Source organism: Oncorhynchus kisutch, linkage group LG22, assembly GCF_002021735.2.
Source record: "Oncorhynchus kisutch isolate 150728-3 linkage group LG22, Okis_V2, whole genome shotgun sequence".
Classification (NCBI taxonomy): domain Eukaryota; kingdom Metazoa; phylum Chordata; class Actinopteri; order Salmoniformes; family Salmonidae; genus Oncorhynchus; species Oncorhynchus kisutch.
In genome coordinates this window covers 28,052,262-28,076,997 of record NC_034195.2, presented here as the reverse complement: position 1 = coordinate 28,076,997, position 24,736 = coordinate 28,052,262, and the positions used below count along the sequence as shown (strand labels likewise).

Below are 24,736 nucleotides of genomic sequence, written 5' to 3'. Positions count from 1 at the left end.
GGAAAATCCAAACCAAACACTTTGCAAGATTCATACAGTAGAGAAACACCCATTCTAAAAGGATAATGAATTACGTTGGAATAATGTCATTCCTGTCTCAGTAGACTATACCAGTCAGTGACCATAGATCATGCCAGCAGAACCAACACACAAGGGACACGTGGCTGGAGACAGGGCGGGACACTGTAGGAATATGTTTGATATATAGTTGGACTGAATAACAACCTAATATATCAAACATATCAGACAGAGGCCTGCAGAGAAGGCTTCCAGGTCTACAACTCCAGAGAATGGAGGGAGAGTGAAGCATGCTGGGGAGGGGAGAAGGGGCACAGAGAGGGAAGGATGAAAGGAGGGAGCAGAAGGTGAACAGCAGGGGTTGTAGATAATCAGTAAGACAGTACCTCATCATGGTTTAGATGTTTTATACGGTGTCCCTTTCACACGGTGTACTGTGGGCTTGATATTTTAAGGTCTAAGTAAATCTACACCTTGCGTGATATAGTAGTACACATAGTATACTGTAGCTGGTAAGAATGATTGTTTCATAATAGAAAAAAAGATCTCAAAATCTTTGTCCCGCCTCTCTCTGCCTTGTGGAAGCAGAAAGTATGCACCATTTTTAACAGATCACTAGAGGGCAGACAGATACTGCCATCCTAAAGAAGCCAACCACCCTACACCTCCATCTTATAAACACTGGGCCCTGCTGAAATCTGAACCGGAAGGCCATCAGGAAGTTTCTAATGAAAGCAGGAGGTTCTCCAGCCATGTTTAGTTGTGCACCAGAGAGCTGGAGAGAGGGACCAGATCTGATCAACCAAAGACACAAAACAAGTACACCGAAGAGCACTACAGGGAGAGAAGGAAGAGTATTGGGAGGATCTGAGGTCCAATCTACAGCTGTACTGGCACGGTACGGTGCACACACACACACACACACACACACACACACACACACACACACACACACACACACACACACACACACACACACACACACACACACACACACACACACACACACACACACACACACACACACACACCTTAAACCTTTCATACTAGCTGTGTAACTTTTGTACTTCAATTTCAGACAGACAAAGCTCACAAAGATGTTCATAGTTTTCTTACAGACAACTTTTTCCTTTCAGAGAAGTTACGTTGGTTTGTTTAATATCACTCCATGAAGTGGAAGAATACCTTGGGCTGAGAAAGGCCCCTCTCATTTTAGTGTAAAAATAAAAGAAGGCTGCAATAAATCAAATGAAATGGGTTCAACAAAGAGGATGACCTTCCTTCAATAGGCTTCAGACAGATCATCACAAATGTGAACTCATTCCAACATAAGCTTCAGGTCCCAGTAATGTAATTGTCTCCTGGCAAGACGGCTCTACAGATTCTCTCTAAAAACACCAGATTGCTCCCCAAACCAAACCTTCTAACAGACGTAAATAGATCAACATTCTGCGAGCTCACAGAACACACAAGTAGGCTGTCTTGAGTCAGCATCGTTTTAGAAGTAGGCTACAGTTCACACAATACTCCTATTCCCTGCAAACATATTCACAACCTCTAAAAGCAGCTCTGAGACTAACAGATTACTGTACTTATCTTATCTTATCTTATCTTTGACCCAGGTAGCTTTCCTGATGAGTGAGTAGATAGGTTAGTAGACAGGTGTGTTCTGTGGTGGAGGTCTGTTCTGGGAGGTGTGGAGGGAGGGGTCGGAGGAGGTTGAGAAGGGGACTGGTAGACCTACCTTGGGCTTGGCTCTGGGTTTCAGCTGCTCCAGTTTCTTGGCTGCGGCTTCGATGGAGGCTGCCGCTCCCAGCAGCTCAGTCTCAGCGATGACAGTGGGGTCCTCAGGGTCCACCCATTCTGACCCTAAACCACACCACCGAAAGGTATAATCCCAACACATCATAGTAATCCTACAACTCTTAACACAGACACAAATATAACCAAAGCATACACCACCAAGGCAGATCACCAGTTCAGACAATGCCACTTCACTTATGCCCTTTCTATAAAAATGCCACCACACATAACACAAGTCACCAGTCAATTTAGAACACACAAACACAACTCCACACATGCAATGATAACAAGAATTATACCTCTGAACATACAATGCCAAGCAGATCTACCATGCAGGTTTTCCACTCTGCCGAGTTCTGTCGATAGACTGGGCAACAGTGTCCTCCGACCCCACGTCTTAGTCTCCAGTATCTATGCTGCAATTGTCTAGCTATGTGCCGGGGGGCTAGGGTATTTCTGCCCCTCCCAAACCTACTGTCTTGACCTCTGAATGCTCGGCTATGGAAAGCCAACTGATATTTACTCCTGTGGTGCTGACCTGTTGAACCCTCTATAACCACTGTGATTATTATTTGACCCTGCTGGTCATCTATGAATGTTTGAACATCTTGAAGAACAATCTGGCCTTAATGGCCATGTACTCTTATAATCTCCACCCGGCACAGCCAGAAGAGGACTGGCCACCTCTCAGAGCCTTGTTCCTCGCTAGGATTCATCCTATTGTAGGTTCATGCCTTTCTGGGGAGTTTTTCCTAGCCACTGTGCCTCTACATCTGCATTGCGTGCTCTTTGGGGTTTTAAGCTGGGTATCTGTATTGCACTTTGTGACAACTGCTGATGTAAAAAGGACTTTATAAATACATTTGATTGATCAATTGATAGTGATTATAATGCCTCAATGTTAAATAAGGTTAAATAAGAGTTTGAAGAAATTTACTTTCGATGGATCATTGTCACTCTTTATAGGTTTTAAAGTGGCCATAAAACAGGACTGTTTGGGAACAGCTTGGAAAAGCAGATGGAATGATGTTTCTCCAGATTATGTTGAACCCTGGGGAAATGTGTTCAGTATCCCTCCCCTCTCCCCCCAGCCCCCTCCCCTCTAGCTCCCCTATATGCCTGAGTGAACGGTGATCGGCAGGAACCAAACACCCCCATCTCTCCCTTACCTCCATCTGAGGCATGAAAGAGAGAGGGAAAACAAGAGACATTAGTCATGTGAAATGGATAGCCCCAGTGGGTCGTTGGCTGTATGCTGGGATCCAATTCTCACCCAAACACAATATATTAGTCCTGTCAGAGATATGGACGGCAGGCAGCAGGGCTTCTGGAGGAAACATTCCTGGTATACATACATGTGATAGCCAACCTACTGAACTAATATGTTGACAATTTACATTGCAATGACTCAGGATGTTAGGCCCACTCTACAACAAATGTTCTATATTATCTGTCTACATAACCTGTGGATAAATGGGGTGGTTTTGGTATTTTCGTTATTGTGAATATTCTACTCACACAAAGCCATTATATGCCCTGGGAAGAAAACATCCCTAAACTAATTTACATTGTGTGCTACTGTTTGAATAAATTGTCAGAATGATATACTGGGTCTCTGCAATATGCTGTAGTCTGGTCTAACTATGCTTCTCTAGGTGAATGTGTGTGTGTGTGTGGCAGCCTCACCCTTCATGGCCTCAGCCGTCTGGATGAGCTCTGTCACACACCCCGCCACGCACTTGGAGTGTACTGCCAGCTGCTGCCTCTGGTCCGCTGTGGGCTTCTGGAGCACCTGGACAGACAGACAGACAGACAGACACGCACACAACAAATCATGGAGTCACATGTTATCAGGCCGAGCTAACAGAAGGTAGGTGTTGTCTGTGTAATGTACTGTATTCTCCATCTCACCAGCAGTACTTGCTCCAGCAGGTGGATGTATCCAGTGGTGCACTCTGACCCGTAGAGCAGGGCCTTATTCCTCACCTCCTCACTCACCTCTGGATGACAGGCCGCTTGCTAGAGGAGAGCGAGACAACACAACAATGGACTGGATGTTTATATATTATTTTCAGAAAATAAGGTTCTCTGCCTAATGATATTGACTATCAAGTCAAAGTAATATAAAAAGGTGTCTAAAAGGTATGCTGAAGACCACTAGGCTCTCCTGTATAGAACTACAGCCTTAATATCGCTACTGCATTGCTACAGCAGTGATAGGTGGGGCAGCAAAAGTAATTTAGTTAAGATCGCCATAAGCCTTTTCCTCCTTTTCCCCCCGGTCAGTTCACTGCTGTAAGCCCACTTTTGTGATGCACCTGAAGGACTTCATGACTAACATTCCAGACTGAGTGACATTGAACAGTGAGAGTCACAGCAGACATCTAAACTAGTCCCTGCTGCCCCTGCTTTCATGTTTTCCCTGGCAAAGCGGCAGTATGGGAGTGATGTGGTGTCAGCGAGAGTATGTGAGGCCGGAGTTGGCAGAGCTGGATGGATGGATTATCACCTTGCAGGTGGTCAGCATATCAGAGATGGCTTTGCGGCTCAGGTTGGCCGTGGCGATTACGTGCTCCTGCTGGGCAGAGTTTCCTGCTGCCACAGCCTTGGCCGTTGCCGTGGTGATGCCCTTTGTCATGCGGATGAACTCTTCCGGCGTGGTCGACTTTTCGGGGACGTCCTTGGACTGGAACACCTGTGCACACACAGCATGAGTCACTGTGACTACACTGACAGCCACTTTGGTTGACCTACTTTCATTCACAGGTTGGTGCATCATTACTATGGACAGGAGTTTTTCTGACCATATGACCTGACCAGAAAATGCTCCTGGCCTTTATCATTGTTAGTCTTGAACTGTCAACAGTCACCCCGGGCTCTTGACCACTGTTAAAGTAAACAAGTGAGGTGGACAAATGTCCTAGTGTTACTGATGCCACTGTAATTATGAGCTAAGTGGGCTGTGTTTGATTTGGATTTCGCCGCTGCAGCCTAGGTAACACCTGTTGTGGTCCTGAGGGCACACTGATAAGGATTAGCAGTAAATCACTAGAAAAACAAGCTGATTAACATTTCTGTCTCCCTTTCCCCTGTGTCTGCAACACAATCCCTGATAAGAGCAATGACAAGAATGCAGGGCTTTGTGGAGGAGGGGCAAAGATGGACTAGATATCAGAGAGTTTAAGGTTGAGTAAAAACACTTAGGTACAGCATTCAGTACACCGGCACACCACCCTGTCTTTAACCAGCCTGGCAGCCTGGGTCTCCTTTATGATATATCACTAGTACAGAGTGGCAAGGGGAGACTTTCAGGGCGTCTTACTGTCAACTCCTGTTTGATGCACTCAATGGTGGCCTCTAGTGCCCTCGTCCCGCGAGTAGCCTCATCCTCCACAGCCTTCACAGTCTTCAGCAGGGACGTCACGTTGGTAACCATCACCTGTCAGATATAAAGAGAGAGATGTGAGGAGGACACTTACTGAACACAGAGAGACAGGCCAGCAGGTGGAGTTGTCTCCCCCTAGCACCAGAGACCAGAATGGAGTCTCAGTTGACAGCCTGCCAACAGTAAAGAAGGACAATACTATACAAATTTCAGACCAGGAGGAAAAACCCTTGAAGCAAGGTTTGGCTGGGCTTCAGTAAAAGCCCTAGTCAGTGGCTCTCTCTCTGCACAGAGTGTGGGACATAAGGAGCCTCTAGACCTAGCATGAGTCACACACACCCTGATACCCATCTCGGTGATACTGGTACACACACACACGCACACGCACACACACACGCACACACACACACACACACACACACACACACACACACACACACACACACACACACACACACACACACACACACACACACACACACACACACACACACACACACACACACACACACACAGTCATATCCTTCTGGAAATAGCACCATTTGTGTTTCTTGGAGAAGATACTGCCATGACACAGAGACAGCATCTTGTATAGACATGATCTGCATCTCCTTATACTGAAGCTTCATTTCTGTAAAACAAGGGTGGCTGAATAGACAATTGGACACTCCAAAGTGTGTAACATTCCGTGGTATATTCTCTATGTTAGAGCAGTGTATGTCTTACAGTACCTTGGCAGCACTCTTCAGCTGATACATGGACGGGTCATCAGCTGGCTTGCCTGAAGCACACTTGGTGGCGCTGATGAGCTCAGCTAGAGCCTTGGCCACGTCTCTCACTGCATTAATGAGGACCACCTTAGGGGAGGGAGGGGGGAGAGAGAGAGACCACATTAATACAACACAATGGACAGAGTACAGGTTTATCAGGCCTACCTGAGGTAAAGGATTTAACAGAGCCTGGCCTTATCACTTCTACCTGGAGCAATGCTACTTCTGATAGAATGTAGTGGAGAGATACACAGGTAGGAAATTTGTGTGTCAAAAGGCCTGATTACAGAATGGCTAAACAGAATGACAACAGACTAACAGAACAGTACAAGCCTATCAGGATGACCTTTATAGAATACATGGACATACATGTTAAATCACTATTGGACTACTTAGAGGTATGTAATATAAATATGTAGACATAGAAATACGACAAATTTATCAGGGGTAAAAAAGTAGTTTTTGAATGAAAGATTGTTGTAGCGTTACAATTATGTGTTGTCATTTCAGTACAACAGGGTGCGGTCAGTGTATTACCTGAGTCTCTGGGTCGTCAGAGCCCATGCTGGTGGCTCCAATTTTGACCACGTCAGTGAGCATGGTGATGGTCTTGACTGAGGACTGGGCAGCCTGGGCCAGTCTGTCCTGACTGGACGCTGCCCCAGACACCAGCAGCTTAGTGTCCTCCACCAGAGCCTTGGCTGTCTTCAGAATGCTCTCCCTGAGGGACACCACACAACAGCTTGTCAAACACCCATTGGTATAAATAAAAATGTATTGAATTGAACACTCAGTTCATGGGAAGAGAGAGTCCCTTTCCTTAAAAGAAAGCCATCTTGTATGAGGTCAAAGTCCATCCATTCTATTCATTCCTTCATTCACCTCTACTTGGCTTGTGGTTTCTGTGGACATAATGAGTTTGGCCCAAGGTAATCTCCTCAACAGAATAGTGTTCACCTCATTACTGTGACCTGCTCTAGTCTCACCTGTGGTCAGCGAAGGTCTCTTCGTTCTCAGGGTTGAGTGTTCCAGCCGAGGCGAACATGATGGTGGTGTCGAGGTCCGCGATGATGCCAGACACAGCACTAGCTGCTGTGATGCAGGCCTGAGTACCTTTGTTACCTGCCTGCAGTGCAGACAGCACCATGGCAACCTGCATGGACAGACAAACAGACATACATGGGAAGCAACATACACACAATGACTTTTTAGTCATTTAGAAAGAACAATTTTCCTCAAAGTAGCGGAAGTAGAGTCAGAGCTAGAAAGAGAGGGGAGTTTTTTTTGGGGGGGGGATTATTTAAGATACTGTTTGAAGAGATAGGGTATCAGATGTTTTCGGAAGATGGGCAGGGACTCTGCTGTCCTCCCGTAGGGGTGGGAGGGCCAGAAGACCAGAGGTGGCAGAACAGAGTACTCAGGTTGGGTGTAGGGTTTGAGCATAGCCTGAAGTAGGGAGGGGCAGTTCCTCTAAGCACCATGGTCTTGTGGTTGAAGTAAGCTTTGACTGGAAGTCAGTGGAGTGTTCGGAGGAGCCGGGTGATATGGGAGAACTTGGGAAGATTGAAAACCAGGCGGGCTGCAGCGTTCTGGATAAGTTGCAGGGGTTTGATGGCACAAGCGGGGAACCCAGCCAACAGCGAGTTGCAGTAGTCCAGACGGGAACTGACAAGTTTCTGGATTAGGACTTGTGTGAGGTAGGGTTGTACTCCACGGATGTTGTAGATCATGAACCTGCAGAAGCGAGACACTGCTTTGATGTTTGCAGAGAACGACAGGGTGTTGTTCAGGGTCATGCCTAGGTTCTTTGCACTCTGGGAGGACAACACTGAAATTGTCAACCATGATGGAGAGGTCTTTGAGCGGGCAGGTATTCCCCGGGAGGAAGAGCAGCTCTGTCTTGTCAAGGTTGAGCTAGGGTTGGTTGGCTGATATCCAAGTTGAGATACAGTTGAAGTCGGAAGTTTACATACACCTTAGTCAAATACATTTGAACTCAGTTTTTTACAATTCCTAACATTTAATCCTAGTAAAAATTCCCTGTTTTAGGTCAGTTAGGATCACCACTATTTTCAGAATGTGAAATGTCAGAATAAAAGTAGAGAGAATGATTTATTTCAGCTTTTATTTCTTTCACCACATTCCCAGTGGGTCAGAAGTTTACATACACTCAATTAGTATTTGGTAGCATTGCCTTTAAATTGTTTACCTTGGGTCAAACATTTCGGGTAGCCTTCCACAAGCATACCACAAAAGGTTGGGTGAATTTTGGCCCATTGCTCTAGACAGAGCCGGTGTAACCGAGTCAGGTTTGTAGGCCTCCTTGCTCGCACACATGTATTTTCAGTTCTGCCCACACATTTTCTATAGAATTGAGGTCAGGGCTTTGTGATGGCCACTCCAATACATTGACTGTTTTGTCCTTAAGCAATTTTGCCACAACTTTGGAAGTATGCTTGGGGTCATTGTCCATTTGGAAGACCCATTTGCAAACAAGCATTAACTTCCTGACTGATGTCTTGAGATGTTGCTTCAATATATCCACATAATTTTCCTCCCTCATGATGCCATCTATTTTGTGATGTGCACCAGTCCCTCCTGCAGAAAAGCACCCCCACAACATGATGCTGCCTCCCCTGTGCTTCACCTTTGGATGGTGTTCTTCGGCTTGAAAGCCTCCCCCTTTTTCCTCCAAACATAACGATGGTCTTTGTCCCCATGTGCAGTTGCAAACCGTAGTCTGGCTTTTTATGGCGGTTTTGGAGCAGTGGGTTCTTCCTTGCTGAGTGGCCTTTCAGGTTATGTTGATATAGGACTCGTTTTACTGTGGATATAGATACTTTTGTACCGGTTTCCTCCAGCATCTTCACAAGGTCCTTTGCTGTTGTTCTGTGATTGATTTGCACTTTTTGCACCAAATTAGGTTCATCTCTTGCAGACAGAACGCATCTCCTTCCTGAGCGGTATGCGGCTGCGTGGTCCTATGGTGTTTATACATGCGTACTGTTGTGTGTACAAATGAATGTGGTACCTTCAGGTGTTTGGAAATTGCTCCCAAAGATGGACCAGACTTGTGAAGGTCCGCAATTTTTTTTCTGAGGTCTTGGCTGATTTCTTTTGATTTTCCCATGATGTCAAGCAAAGAGGCACTGAGTTTGAAGGTAGGCCTTGAAATACATCCACAGGTACACCTGCAATTGACTCAAATGATGTCAATTAGCCTATCAGAATCTTCTTAAAGCCATTTCTGGAATTTTCTGCGATGTTTAAAGGCACAGTCAACTTAGTGTATGTAATCTTCTCACACACTGGAATTGTGATACAGTGAATTATAAGTAAAATAATCTGTCTGTAAACAATCCTTGGGTCATGCACAAAGTAGATGTCCTAACTGACTTGCCAAAACTATAGTTTGTTAGCAATACATTTTTAATGACTTCTACCTAGGTGTATGTTAGCCTCTGACTTCAACTGTATCTGCCAGGCACGCAGAGATGCATGTTGTCATCTGGGTGTCAGAAAGGGGGGGGGGGAGTAGTTGAGTGTCATCTGCACAGCAATGATAGGAGAGACCATGTAAGGATATGACAAATCCCGGGTGACTTGGTGTATAGAGAGAAGAGGAGAGGGCCTAGAATCGAACCCTGGGGCACCAGGGGAGCAACTTGGGCTATTTTGAAGTCAGAGGGGACGCAGCCAGTGGTCAGTGATGAGTTGATGAGGGAAGTAAGGAATGGGAAAAGGTCTCCAGAGATGGTCTGGAGAAGGGAGGAGGGGATGGGGATGGGTCAAGCGGGCAGGTTGTTGGGTGGCCAGACCTCACTAGTCGCAGGATGTAATTTAGAGAGGGCAGAAAGAGGTCAAGGTGTAGGGTAGTTCTGTGTGAGTGAGACCAGTGGACTCAATAGGCTGAATGAATAAGGAGCAGATGTCCTCAACCTTCTTTTCAAAGTGGTTGACAAAGTCGTCCGCAGAGAGAGAAGGGAGTGGGAGTGGGTGGAGTATTAAGGAGGGAGGAGAAGGTGAAAAAGAGTGGCCTAGGGTTAAAAGAAGAAGCTTGAAATGTAGAGTGGTAGAAAGTAGCTTTAGCAGTGGACACAGAGGAAGAGAAGGTAGAGAGGAGGGAATGAAAGGATGATAGGTTCTTCGGGAAGTTGAGTTTTTCTCCATTTTTGCTCAGCTGCCCGCAGGCCTGTTCTGTAAGCTCACAATGAGTAATTTAGCCACGGGGCAGGATGGAACGGCCGAGCCGGCCGGGAGGAAAGAAAACAGTGTGAGTCATAGGATACGGAAAGGGAGGAGAGTAGGGCCGAAGAGGCAGAATCAGGAGAGAGATAGATTTAGCAGAAGGGAGAGATGATAGGACAGAAGAGGAGAGAGAGAATGTTGCGATGGGTAGGGGTTGAGTGGTTAGGCTGGAGATTAGGGAGACAGAAAAGGAAACAAAGTAGCGATCAGAGATCTGGAGGGGGGTTGCTGTGAGATTAGAAGGCGAGCAGCCTGTAGTAAAGATGAGGTCAAGCGTATTTCCTTGTGAGTTGGAGGGGATTGGGAAAGAGTGAGGCCATCGAAGGCAGACGTTGGGAGGTTGAAGTTGCCAAGTACGAAGAGCGGTGAGCCATCGTCAGGAAATGAGCTTATCAAGATGTCAAGCTCATTGAGGAACTCTCCAATGGCACCTGGTGGGCAATAGATGACAATAATATTAAGCTTGAATGGACAAGTGAGAGAGGGAGAAAAGAGAAAATCTCCATTTAGGAGAAATGAGTAGGCCTGTGCCACCACTGCTATGATCAGATGCTCTCAGACAATGAGAAAAAACGTAGTCAGATGAACAAAGAGCTGCTGGAGTAGCAGTGTTCTCTCAGCATAGGCTGAGATGAACTTGGCGTTCTTGACCACAGATTGGTAGTTTCAAATGCTGCCAGAGACCTGGAATTCCACATGGGTTGTGCGTGAAGGGTACACTAAATTAGAAGGGTTGCAGCCAAGTGGTGGGGTGCGTCTGTAAAGCCTGCAGGGAGACGAGCGAACAGGTATAGAAAAACACACACATAGTTGCCAACAAAAAGAGCAAAAATTGTATCTGAAAATTACCAGGCAAGATACTGAAGTGAGAGAGTGGTGTGAATTAACAGCAGCACCCCTGGGTCTTTATCAATAAGCATCCAAACACAGCATGATCATAAACAAATCATTCACTCTGACCTAATTATGTTGTTATGAGAAAATAAAGGAGCTGTAGCATACCATCTGAATAAAAACCACCATTCAGGATCCAAGGCTTACAGTACATGATCCCCCATACCAAATAACGTGTTGATGAAATCGTCATTTGATTAAAGCTTCCCATTTGCATTCAAATCAAGATGTGAATCAAGGTAATGGGAGGGCTGACTGTGAGGCAATCTGAGAGAGCTGGACTGAGAAGGGAGCTGGCAGCAGGAGAGAGAGAGAGAGGGGGAACCGTGCATTAGCCCTGAGCCTACTGCTGCACAAACACATGAAACTAATGACTCTGGACGCTGCATCACACAGTGCTCTCTATCCTTCCTAATCCAGACAGAGAGACAGACGTCTGCAGCCCCTCACAAACGAAACACCATGAGAGTAAAATTCAAATGAGGCACCTCAAGGTTCAGCTCCCCACACGCACGAGGCCACAAATTATTCATGTCTGAAATGAGTCTTAAATGGAATCATGCGGTGAGGGAAGAGAGAAATTCTAATGCAGACTCATTGAAAACCAGCGATATCTTCTACTAGTGGTAGGGTCACAGAAAGGACTAACTGGCCTAATTTCACTATGTACAGGAAGTGTAACCATGAGAACATGAACTGAAGCACTGAATTGATATTCATCTTCACGGCTATTGTACAGCACAAGTTGTTAATGTAATACAACACATAGCAAATATAACAGTTAATGTAGGTCTGCTTTACTCACTCCCCCAGTTCTTCCCCCAGCTATAGGGCTCAGGGGGACAAGGTTTTTCAGGCACAGTGGAGAACGCTCTATTATAACAATCCATTATCCTTGGAGCCGATTCTCACCAATTCCCCTGATACCAAAACGACATTCACACCTGGACTCTTTCTTCACAAAAACCCCTTAGTGATTCTGCTACCGGCATCATACCCAGAACACAGTAAGCAACTGCCATTCAAGGGAATTACATTCTCTTTCACTTAAAGTAGAAATCCTAACTTACTCGAAGCCTAGTCATGTTCAAATGCAGTAACAAAAGCCAAGGTGCAGAACAAATCAACTGAAATATATATTTTGGCATTCAGATAATAAAATCATGCTTGCTTCCTAACTCTTTACTATAGCTTAATTGACCCATATCTCATTTACTGTACTATTGTCTGGGCCAGTACATACTGTATGCCTTTTACCTAAGGCTCCTGAGTGGCGCAGTGGTCTAAGGCACTGCATCTCAGTGCAAGAGGCGTTACTGCAGTTCCTGGTTCCTGGTTGTATCACAACCGGCTGTGATTGGGAGTCCCATAGGGCAGCGCACAATTGGCCCAGCATTGTCCGGGTTTGGCCGGGGTAGGCCGTCATTGTAAATAAGAATTTGTTCTTAACTTAAAGGTAAAAAATAAAATAAAAAACCTACACAAATGACTCATCATATAAAATCTATTTGCCTCTTCTAATTACCTGGCCTGTTGAAGAAACTCCTCATCAATTTACACCAGTTATGCATTTTCATCTACAAAAACTCATACCTCCCAGAAAGTTTACCTAAACCCGTCAATGGATTCTTCCAGGTTAATTCTGAAATGCATCTATATAACAGAAGACACTGTGATAACCTTCACCCTCCCCACTGCCGCACCTAACATTGTGTCTGATAGTCAATTCTCTGAGGTACCACACTCTAAAATTCTTATCACATTGCTAAAACCTCATCATCCCTCAATAACTTCAAGCAAAGACGAGGGGTCAGCCTGATGAACCAAACTAGTCAGGAATCTCCTCCATATAGCCTAACTCTCTCACACTCACACATCTAAACACAACATATACTGTTACATTTTTTGTGGTTGCTGATCAATTCATTTGTTTAAACAAACCTTTTTTAGTTTTGAATTGTATGTCGTTTTTTTTGTGGTGGGGTTTTTATACAAGCCCTTGGGCTTCCAACCACACCTGCACACCGATTTATATGTATACAGTTGAAGTCAGAGGTTTACATACACTTAGATTGGAGTCATTAAAACTTGTTTTTCAACCACTCCACAAATTTCTTGTTAACAAACTATAGTTTTGGCAAGTCGGTTAGGATATCTACCTTTGTGCATGACACAAGGAATTTTTCCAACAATTGTTTACAGACAGATTATTTCACTTATAATTCTCTGTACCACAATTCCAGTGGGTCAGAAGTTTACATACTCTAAGTTGACTGTGCTTTTAAACAGCTTGGAAAATTCCAGAAAATTATGTCACAGCTTTAGAAAATTCTAACAGGCTAAATGACATCATTTGAGTCAATTGAAGGTCTACCTGTGGATGTATTTCAAGGCCTACCTTCAAACTCAGTGCCTCTTTGCTTGACATTATGGGAAAATCTAAATAAATCAGCCAAGACCACAGATTTTTTTTTTTGTAGACCTCCACAAGTCTGGTTCATCCTTGGGAGCCATTTCCAAATGCCTGAAGGTACCACGTTCATCTGTACAAACAATAGTATGTAAGTTTAAACACCATGGGACCACGTCGCCGTCATACCTCTCAGGAAGGAGACGCATTCTGTCTCCTAGAGATGAACGTACTTTGGTGGGAAAAGTGCAAATCAATCCCAGAACAACAGCAAATTATGTTGTGAAGATGCTGGTGGAAACAGGTATAAAAGTATCTATTTCCATAGAAAAATGAGTCCTATATCGACATAACCTGAAAGGCCACTCAGCAAGGAAGAAGCCACTGCTCCAAAACCGCCATAAAAAGCCAGACTACGGTTTGCAACTGCACATGGGGACAAAGATTGTACATTTTGAAGACATGTCCTCTGGTCTGATGAAACAAAAATAGAACTGCTTGGCCATAATGACCATCGTTATGTTTGGAGGAAAAAGGTGGAGGCATGCAAGCTGAAGAACACCCTCCCAACCGTGAGGCACAGGGGTAGGAGCTTCATGTTGTGGGGGTGCTTTGCTGCAGGAGAGACTGGTGCACATCACAAAATAGATGGCATCATGATGCAGGGAAATTATGTGGATATATTGAAGCAACATCTCAAGACATCAGTCAGGAAGTTAATGCTTGTTCGCAAATGGGTCTTCCAAATGGACAATGAAACCAAGCATACTTACAAAGTTGTGGCAAAATGACTTCAGGACAACAAATTATTTCACGGCTTTAGAAGTTTCTAACAGGCTAATTGACATTGGAGTGGCCATCACAAAGCCCTGACATCTATCCTATAGAACATTTTTGGGCAGAACTGAAAAAGCGTGTGTGAGCAAGGAGGCCAACAAATCTGACTCAGTTACACCAGCTCTGTCAGGAGGAATAGGCCAAAATTCACCCAACTTATTGTTGGAAGGCTACCTGAAATGTTTGACCCAAGTTAAACCATTTAAAGGCAATGCTACCAAATATTAATTGAGTGTATGTAAACTTCTGACCCACTGGGAATGTGGTGAAATAAATAAAAGCTGAAATAAATCACTCTCTCTACTATTATTCTGATATTTCACATTCTTAAAATAAAGTGGTGATCCTAACTGACCTAAGACAGGGCATTTTTACTAGGACTAAATGTTAGGAATTGTGAAAAATTGAGTTTAAATATATTTGGCTAAGGTGTATGTAAACTTCCGACATCAACTATATATATATATATATTTTAAAATCTGTATTGTTGTTTATCGCTTATTTTCTTTGGTGCAAATAAATTAAACCTAAAATTAAACCTAAAGACTTCAAAGTTAGCACAATTTACCACAAGGTTCAGGCAAATAATTCCACTATATCAGCCCCTACCTTCTCAGTGACGGCACGGGCACACTCAATGAGCTCCTTCTTGGAGAAGCTGTCAGTGGGGCTCATTTGCAGGGCTCCAGCCTTCTGAACCAGGTAGATACATCCATGGCCCAGCTCCTGGACCCGCGTCTTGATCTGGAAGCCCACCTGCAAGCACAGTCAGACAGCCAGTCCATCAGTATTACAGAGCCATCTCACCCACTCCCTGTCTCCCTCCACACAGCAGACTATGTCTCATCATGTCCTCGACTGACTGACTACCTCTTATCAGGCTGCTGGTTAAAAAAGGATTTCCAGTACCTGAGAGGGATTGATGGTAGTACACCTTTAATTTCCTGACTCAGAAATGAATGGGTGGGTGGGTGTGAATTCATTATCAGCATCACTATAGGCTTTTAGGCTTGGAGGGGTACAATGTCACTATGGTAACAAGTTATGTAAAGAGAATTGATAAGAGTGTGTGGTTATTAGGCTCTCTCTTCACACATAATATAGATAGCGGTCTCCCTCTCAGAGACGAGCATTAAACACGTGCTATGTGGGTGCAGCAACAGAGAGAATGAGGTTTGAGAGCTGGAAATATATTCCAGAGTTTGATCTCACACTATTGAGTACTGCCTCAAGGAAGATGCATCATATCAAAGAATGCCATCCGCCGTGTGACATCTCTGCATATTTTCTAAGCATATGCAAATATCTTGCATATCAAATCTCTTTTGATAAGTTGCTGTGTAAAGACAAGAGAGATTCTCATTTGGGCAAAAGACTGTCCTCTCCTCGACTCCTCCATCCTCTCCTCTGGGACCCCGGTAAGTGGTTGAGGGGTCAAGGAGAGTGTAAATTCCTTTTTAGGCAAACAGAGGAGAGTCCTGGTCTCCTCAATAGCCTCCTCCTGCCGGGGAAGCACAAAAGTATCACCTGAGTCCTTTGTGGAAGATTTTTGAGATCCGCCACACCCCCTTTGAATCAGCTGTTGTTTACTTGCACATATTTAAAAACAATAAGCTACTTATCCGTTTATTTATGAACTGTCTAGCTACATTTCCTTTTACTACTTTACACATTTCATTTGGGATTCCACCCCTGTAAACGTCATTTGCACGATGCCACGCGAGTGAAGGAGAGTCATTTCATACATGCACATTTGTTTCCACATTTCCTCTCCTCCCCTCGGTTACCTTTGATCTTTTTCAAAAGGAGGTGAGGAGAGGAAGGGGAAATAGGACAGAGGAGTTGAGCAAACCAATTAAGAATCTCCCATAGGACATGCCCATAGGGGTACCACAGAAAAATTATCCCATATTTAAACAGTATCCTGCTTTGACAGTGCACCCACAGGAGCCACTTGACCTCTCACCTCTTTTGGTTCTGCGGTGGCAGCTGCCAGGTGACCTTGGTGGGCTAACTGGCTGTAGTCTACAGTCACCTGCGAGGCCAGGCCACCCAGCTCCTCTGGACATGTCACTGACTTAGTCATCTGGGGACACAGTCAGAACAAGGTCATAACATGACTGTGATTTAGTTATTTCAGAAATGATGAAGAGGTCTATATCTATAAGGCTACATTGCATATTTATGAGGTCGTTGTTTGTGCTCACCATCTCCTGAGTTGTGATGGCGATGGCCTTGGAGTATTTCACCATGGTGGTCTGGTAATCCACAAAGGATCCTTCTGGTTCAGGGGGAGTGCCCTCATCCAACTGCAGAGGGAAAAGCACGACTCGTTTTAAAATATTCAACCTAGCTACTTACTGTACATAATCTACACATATGAATATCAACCAAGCATCTACCACACATTTGAATAAAGCTTTTCTTTATTCAATGAACTCTCTGCATAAATATGTTGCAGAATGCAGATATCCACTTAAGGCCGCTCAATGTGTTATTTTCTATGCAATGTGTTATATTCTATTCAGCCAATCAAGAATGCAGGCATAATTCATTATTATCAAGTCTGTGACAGATCCTAGGAGACGGATGTTGACAGCCAGTGGATGAGTGACAGCCAGTGGATGAGTGACAGCTGACAGCTCTGAGGCCTGGACCTGACACTTCCCATCCATCTCACTAATGAGTGTCAGTTAGAGGATGTTTCTCTGCTCGCCCACTGTGGTGGAGTCATCTTAAAGCAGTTGGAAGAGATGAGTGTTCTCAGGAGAGCTCTACTCCTGAGCTGCTTGGGGCCACAGTACACATGCACATATACACCAGTGGAGGCTGCTGAGGGGAGAACGGCTCATAATAATGTACGGAACAGAGCAAATGGAATGACATCAAACACCTGGAAACCATGGAAACCATGCGTTTGACGTATTTGATACCATTCCACTATTCCGCTCCAGTCATTACCACGAGCCCATTCTTTCCAATTAAGGTGCCACCGACTTCCTGTGATATACTGTACACACACATGTACACACATACACACTACTACTATACAGTACTACACACCCTACTGTACAGGACACCAGCCCCACTCACCCTGCCCATGGCCTCAGCGATAGCCTCCACCATGCCTCCCACCATGCCGCCCTCACTGGCCGCCTCGTTCAGAGTCACCATGATGTCGTCCACAGCCTCCTTCATCAGCTGGGCAGCCTCTGATATGGCGTCGTGGGTGTGGGCCGCCTGGACACGCAGTAAACACACCAGGCCACCGTGAAACTCAAAGATCTTCATCTTATCAATACACATGGCTATGCAACTACAATAAGCAATACTATAGATTGTGGAACGAGGTGCACACAAATCTATACTAATTAAGTTTTGCTCCATTGCTCAAACATGGCCTCTGTGCCCTGTGTTGTACAGTAACATTACCTTAGGGTTTCCACCTCCCTCCTTGGCTGCGTAAAGCATCTGCAGGGCGGACTCTGACAGGGTCTTAGTCTGGTCCAGGATGTTCATCTGCTGCTGCTGGTCCACGATCTTAGAGGCCAGGCCAACAGACGCCACGATGAGGGGCTCAAAGTAGCTGGCCAGCTGGGTCACCTGGGAGAAACAGTATCATGTAACAGTATGAGACAGATTGAATAAGAGGAGTGGATCATGGAGACAGGACTTTCTACCTGTAGGGGAATGGTCCCAGACTAGTACCTTGTGTCCCAGCTGGGCAGCTTCACCCCTGGCTGCAGTATTGATAGGATCGATGAGATGTCCAATCTCCTGCACCGACGATGTCAGCTGCTCCTGCAAAGCCTAAGGGGGCAGCATCGAGTTATGATTGGGAAAATGAAAATGAACAAAAAGCAATTATAGTGATGATATGACAGTTCAAACTTACTTCCAAAGATATGTCATCCCTACATCCCTGTAGGCTCTGGCCCACAGCAGCTAGAGAAGCCTGCTCGATGTCCCGGACACACTTGTTGATGTTATCAATGGAGAAGTCACACTCTCTCTGCCCTGGTGCCTTGTCCCTACCAACAGTATCATGACAAATAGGAACAAGGCAGTACTTCTACAAGCAGGTTATTAATGCAGTATCACACCTCAAAGAAGGAAAATCAGGTATACTAGGTACACTTTTTGCAAACATGGTCTCTAGAGGTTGACCAGATGCAACATGTTCTGAAGCTAAGGGGCAATTTACTCTGTGTGAGAGATAATGAGGGAAGACACCTCTATTCAAAACAGCAGGAGGGTCTTTCTAAGTATAAGAAATCTGTCTAAGCAGCACCAGCAGCACAGCAGATCCTCCACGGAACTCTGCCTACTCATCTTTATCAGTGCCCTAGAGCATTCCTCTTCCTATTACATGGCAGGTGGAAACCCAACCACCATAAATTACATGTCAACTCACTGCTCAGTAGAACCGACAGTTACTCAGAGATAGCTGAACTCCCCCTCACCCCGAGTCTCAATTTGCCTGGCTACCCCATCCACAGCGCTCTGGCCAAACTGACGTTTCTTCTCCACCATGAGTCTGGATTTGCCTCCCTCCCCTACGATTTCTAGAACGCAAACATATTCTGACCGTTTTGATTAGTCGCAGAAACCGATCGGTTGGGTTCAGGAGCCAGCCTACATGACGATGTTATCAACTTTGATACTCTGATTGGATAGATTTCTTAGAGACGATCCGATTGCTGATTAATTTGTTTTGTACAACGCCCTTCACTTTGAACTCACACAAACAACTTCTAGGATGGCAGATTCTGAATGTATGCACGATCGATAGAGCAGTGGAATTATAGTCTGGGTGAGTTGTCCGGCAAGGCCTTAACATGATAATATCTAGAGCACCATAGTGCAGAACCAGAGGGGTCTGTGCTGACCTGATGGAGGTGATGAGGCTCTTGATGGAGTCAGAGACGGTGCGGGAGTGCCCAGCCAGGATGGACCAGGTGGGCGGGTCTTTGGGGTTGATGATGAGCGAGCGGGCAGTCTCCAGGAGCAGGGTGGAGCTGTCCAGCATGGAGCAGGCTGAACGCATGATGGGCTCCTGGGCTGCAGAGCCCTGGAAATGGGAAAGAGGGAGGGAGGGGAGGACAGGGACTAACTAACAGCTCAATAGCAACACACTACACAGATGTCATTGATCTCTTACTATAATTATTGTTCTGCTTCACACAGAGATGCAGAGGCACACCTAGAGTCTTTATGATGGCAGCTAAAGCCTCCCTCGACAATTAGATTAACAAGCTGAAGATTAGAGCAGCTGTGCTGAGAAAGAGAGCAGTTAAACACTGCCCTCCAACAGATAACAGTCAACGCTTTTAAGGCTGTGTGAGGACTCTTTCTGCTACATTGTAACATAAAATACATCCGATTTCTCCTTGAGCCATTTACCGACATTAAATAAATTAGAGGGAAATGGTGCATCAAACCAATTCCACCCGCTTTCCTGCACTGTACTGGCTCTATATCGGAGGTCCTATTTCAAGGGGATTGAATTCCCTAGTCACCAATGTATTCATGGAATCTGTAGGAGTAGCTTTGCCGTCTCCTTTATATTACATGAGGTGACTACATTAGGAGATAAAAACAAATGGTCCTCTGAGCAAGAACTGCATTTTAATTTTCATATAGATAATGACAAATGTGTATTTTCACTGAAGAGCTTACATATTGCACAATACAAAGTCACCCCATGAACAAGCACTTATACGAACCTCATTGCTGATCTGTGCAGGGATACTAGCAAACTCCGGGTTGGAGGAAAATGTGGATAGATTCTCTACAGCCTCGATAAGTGGAGTTGTAGCAACATGGCACCTGTTTCTGTTCTCCTCTGAGAAATCCCCATCCAAGGCCTGGAAGAAAACAACTGGACATGACCTCCTAAGCCAACACTCCAACTCAGCTACACAATATAGCCATCTGTCTTCATTACAAATGACGGAAATATTTTAAGTGAAACAGAGAACATCAATAAATCTACTTTTCCTGAAGGCACAAAGTACAAGAATACCATTTATGAGTCGACCATGGCAGAGAGTACACATACCTTTATAGTTTTCACAAGGTTGGCCGTGGTGTTTGCAACCTCTTTGGCTGACTGAACAAAGTGTCTCCTGGCCACAGGGTTGGATGTCTTGGACGAGGCCAGGCGGCAGGCATTGCAAAGAGCTGAGGTATGCTTGGCTACAATCGTCGCTGCGGACAGAACCTAATAAACAAACAAACACAAACAAAACAAATGACAAACAAAACAGTAAAGACATTTATCTATAGATGCATATTGTGAGAACAAGTTTGATGTTATGTTGATGTTCAAATTTAACAATCCATTTGATTAAGTCACTATTTGTATAATAGATTCATTATCTCAATAAATGTCTCACTACATTGGTCTTCTCACCTGAGAGGGGCAGCTGGCTGGGTCCACCAGGTTTTGACAGGCCATCTGAATAGCCTGGTTGGCCCGGGCAAACTGGATTGGATCCACCAGACCCTCTTGACCAGATTGGCTGTTTGGATCGGACACACCCACTAGGTAGGAGGCCTGCAGTGTGGGGAGAAGGATAGAGAGGAGAGAGGAACGCTCATGGCTTCGTTTCTGATTTAGAGAGAGGTACATGTAGGTGCTGTAACTAAACATGAACAGAGGTCTAGAGCTGATAGGGACTGTTGGTTGTGTGCCAGACCCAGACCAGATAGCAGGGAGGAGTGGAAGGGAGGCTGTAGGCTCCAGACAGTCAGTCAGTACTAGGCTGGGATCTCACCTGTCCAGCTGCCTCCGTCAACCCACACAGGGCCTTGGACGCCACTCCCACACAATCGCCAAACGCTGGCACGTTGCCCGTCTTACAGTGCTGAGAAATCCCCGCCATGGACTCTCCAAGAACCTGCACATGGAGAAATGGAAGTAAACTGTAAGATTACCTCTTCAGCTGTCTATTACGTTAGATATTGCTGATATTTAAAGTCTATGATGCCTGTGAATGTTTTGTAAGGCTTTACCTTTGAGTTCTCCATGACACTCTCGATGCAGTCAAAGTAGGAGAGCTCACTGACAGGCTCACTGGGGTTGTCCAGCAATCCTCTCACAGCCTGTACACAGAGGGAGAGGGGCTCAACAATAAGGAGAGCACAAACTGCTGAACCAATCTGATATTCAACTTGGGGGAATTAAAATGTGTGCTGCATGAAAAACAAGTCCAACTGTTTTTAATAGGTCTGTTATGAAGTAATCTTTAACTTATAGAGGGAAGTCATTTCGCCAAGCACTATTACTCAGTCACTTAGGAGAATAACCCACAGATCTGTTAGTTACATAAAAGTATAATTAGTGGTACTCCAGGGGTTGAAATTAATGGTGACTGTCATTCAATGTTATGCAGGAGGGATACAGAGCGAGACCGGTAATAACTATCAGAGCGTGTGAAAAGGAGGGGACATGGGCTGAAGGGGCTCAAGGCACAGAGGAAGTAAACGACTTAGTAATTATTTCCCATGGAGACAGAGCATAAAATAATGTCAATACAGAAACCCTCAGCAACATGCATCTCATTCAGCCGTTAAATATAATCCAATTCGTCCATCATTAATGAATTGGAATGGTAAACCATTGCTTTACAGGATTCAAATCAAAACAAAACAAGGCAGCAGTAAATATAATGATGCAGCACCCCCCCCTTGAGCCAATCAGCGTAATGTTGTTAATTATGGATCTCTTTGGCAAGACACATAATTTTCAACAAAACCAGACTAGTGCTGTCTAAGATATCACGTGACTAATGTATGAGCGTACAAATGTACTAACAGACGGAGACAGATCCACAAAAAGTTACTACATCAAAACCGTTTACTTTGTGTAGACTGAAATAAACATGAATATTACCTAGCCTGGACATAAAAAGGGTTGTTTAGTGTACAGTAAAACAGCTACCTCCAGTTCTCTCAGAGCGTTGTCACACTCCTTCTGGCCCGGTGCCTGCTGGGTACACAGTGTGATGAGCTGATTAATGCTCTCTGTCACCGCTCTGAAACACAAGGGCAATGGCACAGGGCTTTTCAGCACTCACCTCTCTATATACACACACGCATACACTTTTACTTTACACATGCATGGCAGAGCCCATCGCCCCTCTCTCCCTGTGACAATCTCACACTGTACAGGAGTGTGGAGGCTATGCTTAGTGATTACAGACAAGCTCCAGCCATGGCTTCCATCTGCACAATTAAAGAGAGGGAAGTCAGTCAGGCTCAAAGCCCAGCGGGGCCAGCTGCCTGCCATCTCTCCACCAGGGGGGATTCTACCCTACTATCTCTGTCTATCTCTCAGCCTAGCAACATGCTGTGAAATGGGCCGTACAACCACAGCAGAGATGTTTCATAGAATGGAGATAGTGTACTTGTTTAATGTGGATTTGAATGAAAACCGAGTCAGAATATACAGTATATGAATATGTTTTTGATTTAATGGACTTAAAAGTCACTCCTTACAGTCTTACTTTGTGCTAATGTAGACCCTCCTTATACTCAAGTAGTTTGTGATAAGTGACATCCTTATTCTATGCCATTCAGCTCCATATAGAGTGGCCTCACCTTGCTGCAGCAGCTAACAGGTTCTTGGCGTTAGCTGCTCCAGGATCCACTGACAGGGACTTGGCTGCCAGAAGGAGCTTGCTGGATGCCATGGAGATGTTCTTCAGGTTGCCAATCACTGTGATTTGGTCCTCTTGGGACTGCAAGACACAAGACAACTCAGCTGTTTCTTGGAATAAAATATGTTGAAGACTGGTCAACACGTTATTTAAGACGCATCTCTCCAGGAAAATGCAACTGTACTTATTGTCAACAACTGTCACACTGTCTATCTGGTGGAATGGCCTATGAAACTGGCATCATGTGAACGGTGTCCCCTACCTCAGCCAGCCAGTCCCCTACTAATTTAAGCCTGATTAAGGCCTGTGTGTCATGCTACATCAACTGCTCTCCCACACAATCTATCCAAATTAATGGGCAAAATAACCAGAACATCATCAAAGATCTCATTACGTCTGACTGTGTTAGCGCTCTCGGGGACAATCATGTGCCTAAGTAAATTAGATGAAAAGGCCTAATTAACAAATTAATCAAAATAGCTTAAGTGCTCAAGTGACAGAAAAATGTGAAGATACTCAACATGATTACCTCAGAGGCATTTCCATTTTATCCTATTAAATCTAAACCGCTCCTGTCCACCAACAGTATATTCAGGCGTCATAACATTTGTCCAGACCTATTTCACAGGAGAGGAATCAGATATTTCTATGGGGCTGTTGCGACCTGCTACAGATAATGATACCTACTTGAGTGTGTCCAGCCATCTCAACGCCGGCGTCCAGGAACTCATCAAAGTCCTCACTGAATTTCCCAGAAGCCACGGCCAGTTGGCTGCTGGTACCCCGGGAGGAATGGACCACATCTCCTGCTGAGTGGTTGAGCTCTGCAGCAGTATGGTTCAGCTCACTCTGAGCATCCTGGAAGGACTTACTGCAGGGGGGGAGCTGGAGACATACAGGAAAAACACAAGTATAGTAGTCCGTACATTATTATCAGTATTATTTGTTACATAATAATCCGTATGGTATTTGTGTTATGTTTATGTTCAATTTTTCCTTGGATAGTTGTGAAATGTCTGTGTAGATGATTAATGACTAGAGGTAAAATATGCCAACTGTGTATTTAGGTTTAGGTCAGCATTGACTCTCTATAAGCACCCGTGTTCAGATGTGTAATAAAATCAACACTCCAAACTGCAGCCTCGCCGGTCTGGCAGCAGGACTCACAGTGTCCACCAGCAGCTTCTTACTGGCCTCTCCGATGCTTCTTAGGGCCATGTCCACATCCTTCTGGCCAGGCAGGCAGTTCACACAGTTATTCAGAGAGTGGGACACTGCCTTGGCCACCTGCAACACATCACAGATCAGCCTGTCAGTGGGCTGACATTACACATTCTAACCACGCTCCACAGTCACAGAGCACAGCTCTGAGAAGGAAAAACATCTTAAATGCAAATCAGCCTGCAAGCGGAGCACGACAATCCATGTCACTAATTTATGCTACCGTCACAGACATATGCCAACCAATATGTTTATCTCCCAAAGGGCCCTGCTGCAAATAAGCAGTTTTACTGGAGCTAGCGTTCCTGTGAGCAGGAGACTGAGAAGAGAAAATAGCAACCCTTAAAGCAGATAATTGTTATGGAAAGTAGCAGGGTTTACAAATCGGTTATCATCCAGAATGTAGAGGAGAGGAAAGAGCCCAACAAAAAAGACTGTGCTTGGAACATTAACACAACTGTCTGAATAGGACGTCAATACAGGAAAT

At 45.0% G+C, this 24,736-nt stretch overlaps 1 protein-coding gene across 1 annotated transcript in view; it reads right to left on the bottom strand.

Annotated features, from left to right (window-relative positions):
- The window catches only part of LOC109866943 (talin-2), a 145,629-nt gene that overhangs the window by 17,688 nt on the left and 103,205 nt on the right, over window positions 1–24,736 (bottom strand). The window contains exons 28-52 of the mRNA XM_020455870.2: window positions 24,196–24,315; window positions 23,716–23,913; window positions 22,970–23,109; window positions 22,311–22,404; window positions 21,383–21,472; window positions 21,145–21,267; window positions 20,781–20,924; window positions 20,427–20,588; window positions 20,092–20,232; window positions 19,255–19,436; window positions 18,261–18,396; window positions 18,074–18,175; window positions 17,798–17,968; window positions 17,459–17,605; window positions 16,573–16,674; window positions 16,332–16,451; window positions 14,975–15,121; window positions 6,963–7,129; window positions 6,514–6,697; window positions 5,938–6,063; window positions 5,144–5,260; window positions 4,331–4,516; window positions 3,733–3,840; window positions 3,508–3,613; window positions 1,763–1,887 (exon numbers count right to left, since the gene is read on the bottom strand). Coding sequence (XP_020311459.2) covers window positions 1,763–1,887; window positions 3,508–3,613; window positions 3,733–3,840; window positions 4,331–4,516; window positions 5,144–5,260; window positions 5,938–6,063; window positions 6,514–6,697; window positions 6,963–7,129; window positions 14,975–15,121; window positions 16,332–16,451; window positions 16,573–16,674; window positions 17,459–17,605; window positions 17,798–17,968; window positions 18,074–18,175; window positions 18,261–18,396; window positions 19,255–19,436; window positions 20,092–20,232; window positions 20,427–20,588; window positions 20,781–20,924; window positions 21,145–21,267; window positions 21,383–21,472; window positions 22,311–22,404; window positions 22,970–23,109; window positions 23,716–23,913; window positions 24,196–24,315 — 3,438 coding nt within the window. The remainder of the gene's footprint in view (window positions 1–1,762; window positions 1,888–3,507; window positions 3,614–3,732; window positions 3,841–4,330; window positions 4,517–5,143; window positions 5,261–5,937; window positions 6,064–6,513; window positions 6,698–6,962; window positions 7,130–14,974; window positions 15,122–16,331; window positions 16,452–16,572; window positions 16,675–17,458; window positions 17,606–17,797; window positions 17,969–18,073; window positions 18,176–18,260; window positions 18,397–19,254; window positions 19,437–20,091; window positions 20,233–20,426; window positions 20,589–20,780; window positions 20,925–21,144; window positions 21,268–21,382; window positions 21,473–22,310; window positions 22,405–22,969; window positions 23,110–23,715; window positions 23,914–24,195; window positions 24,316–24,736) is intronic.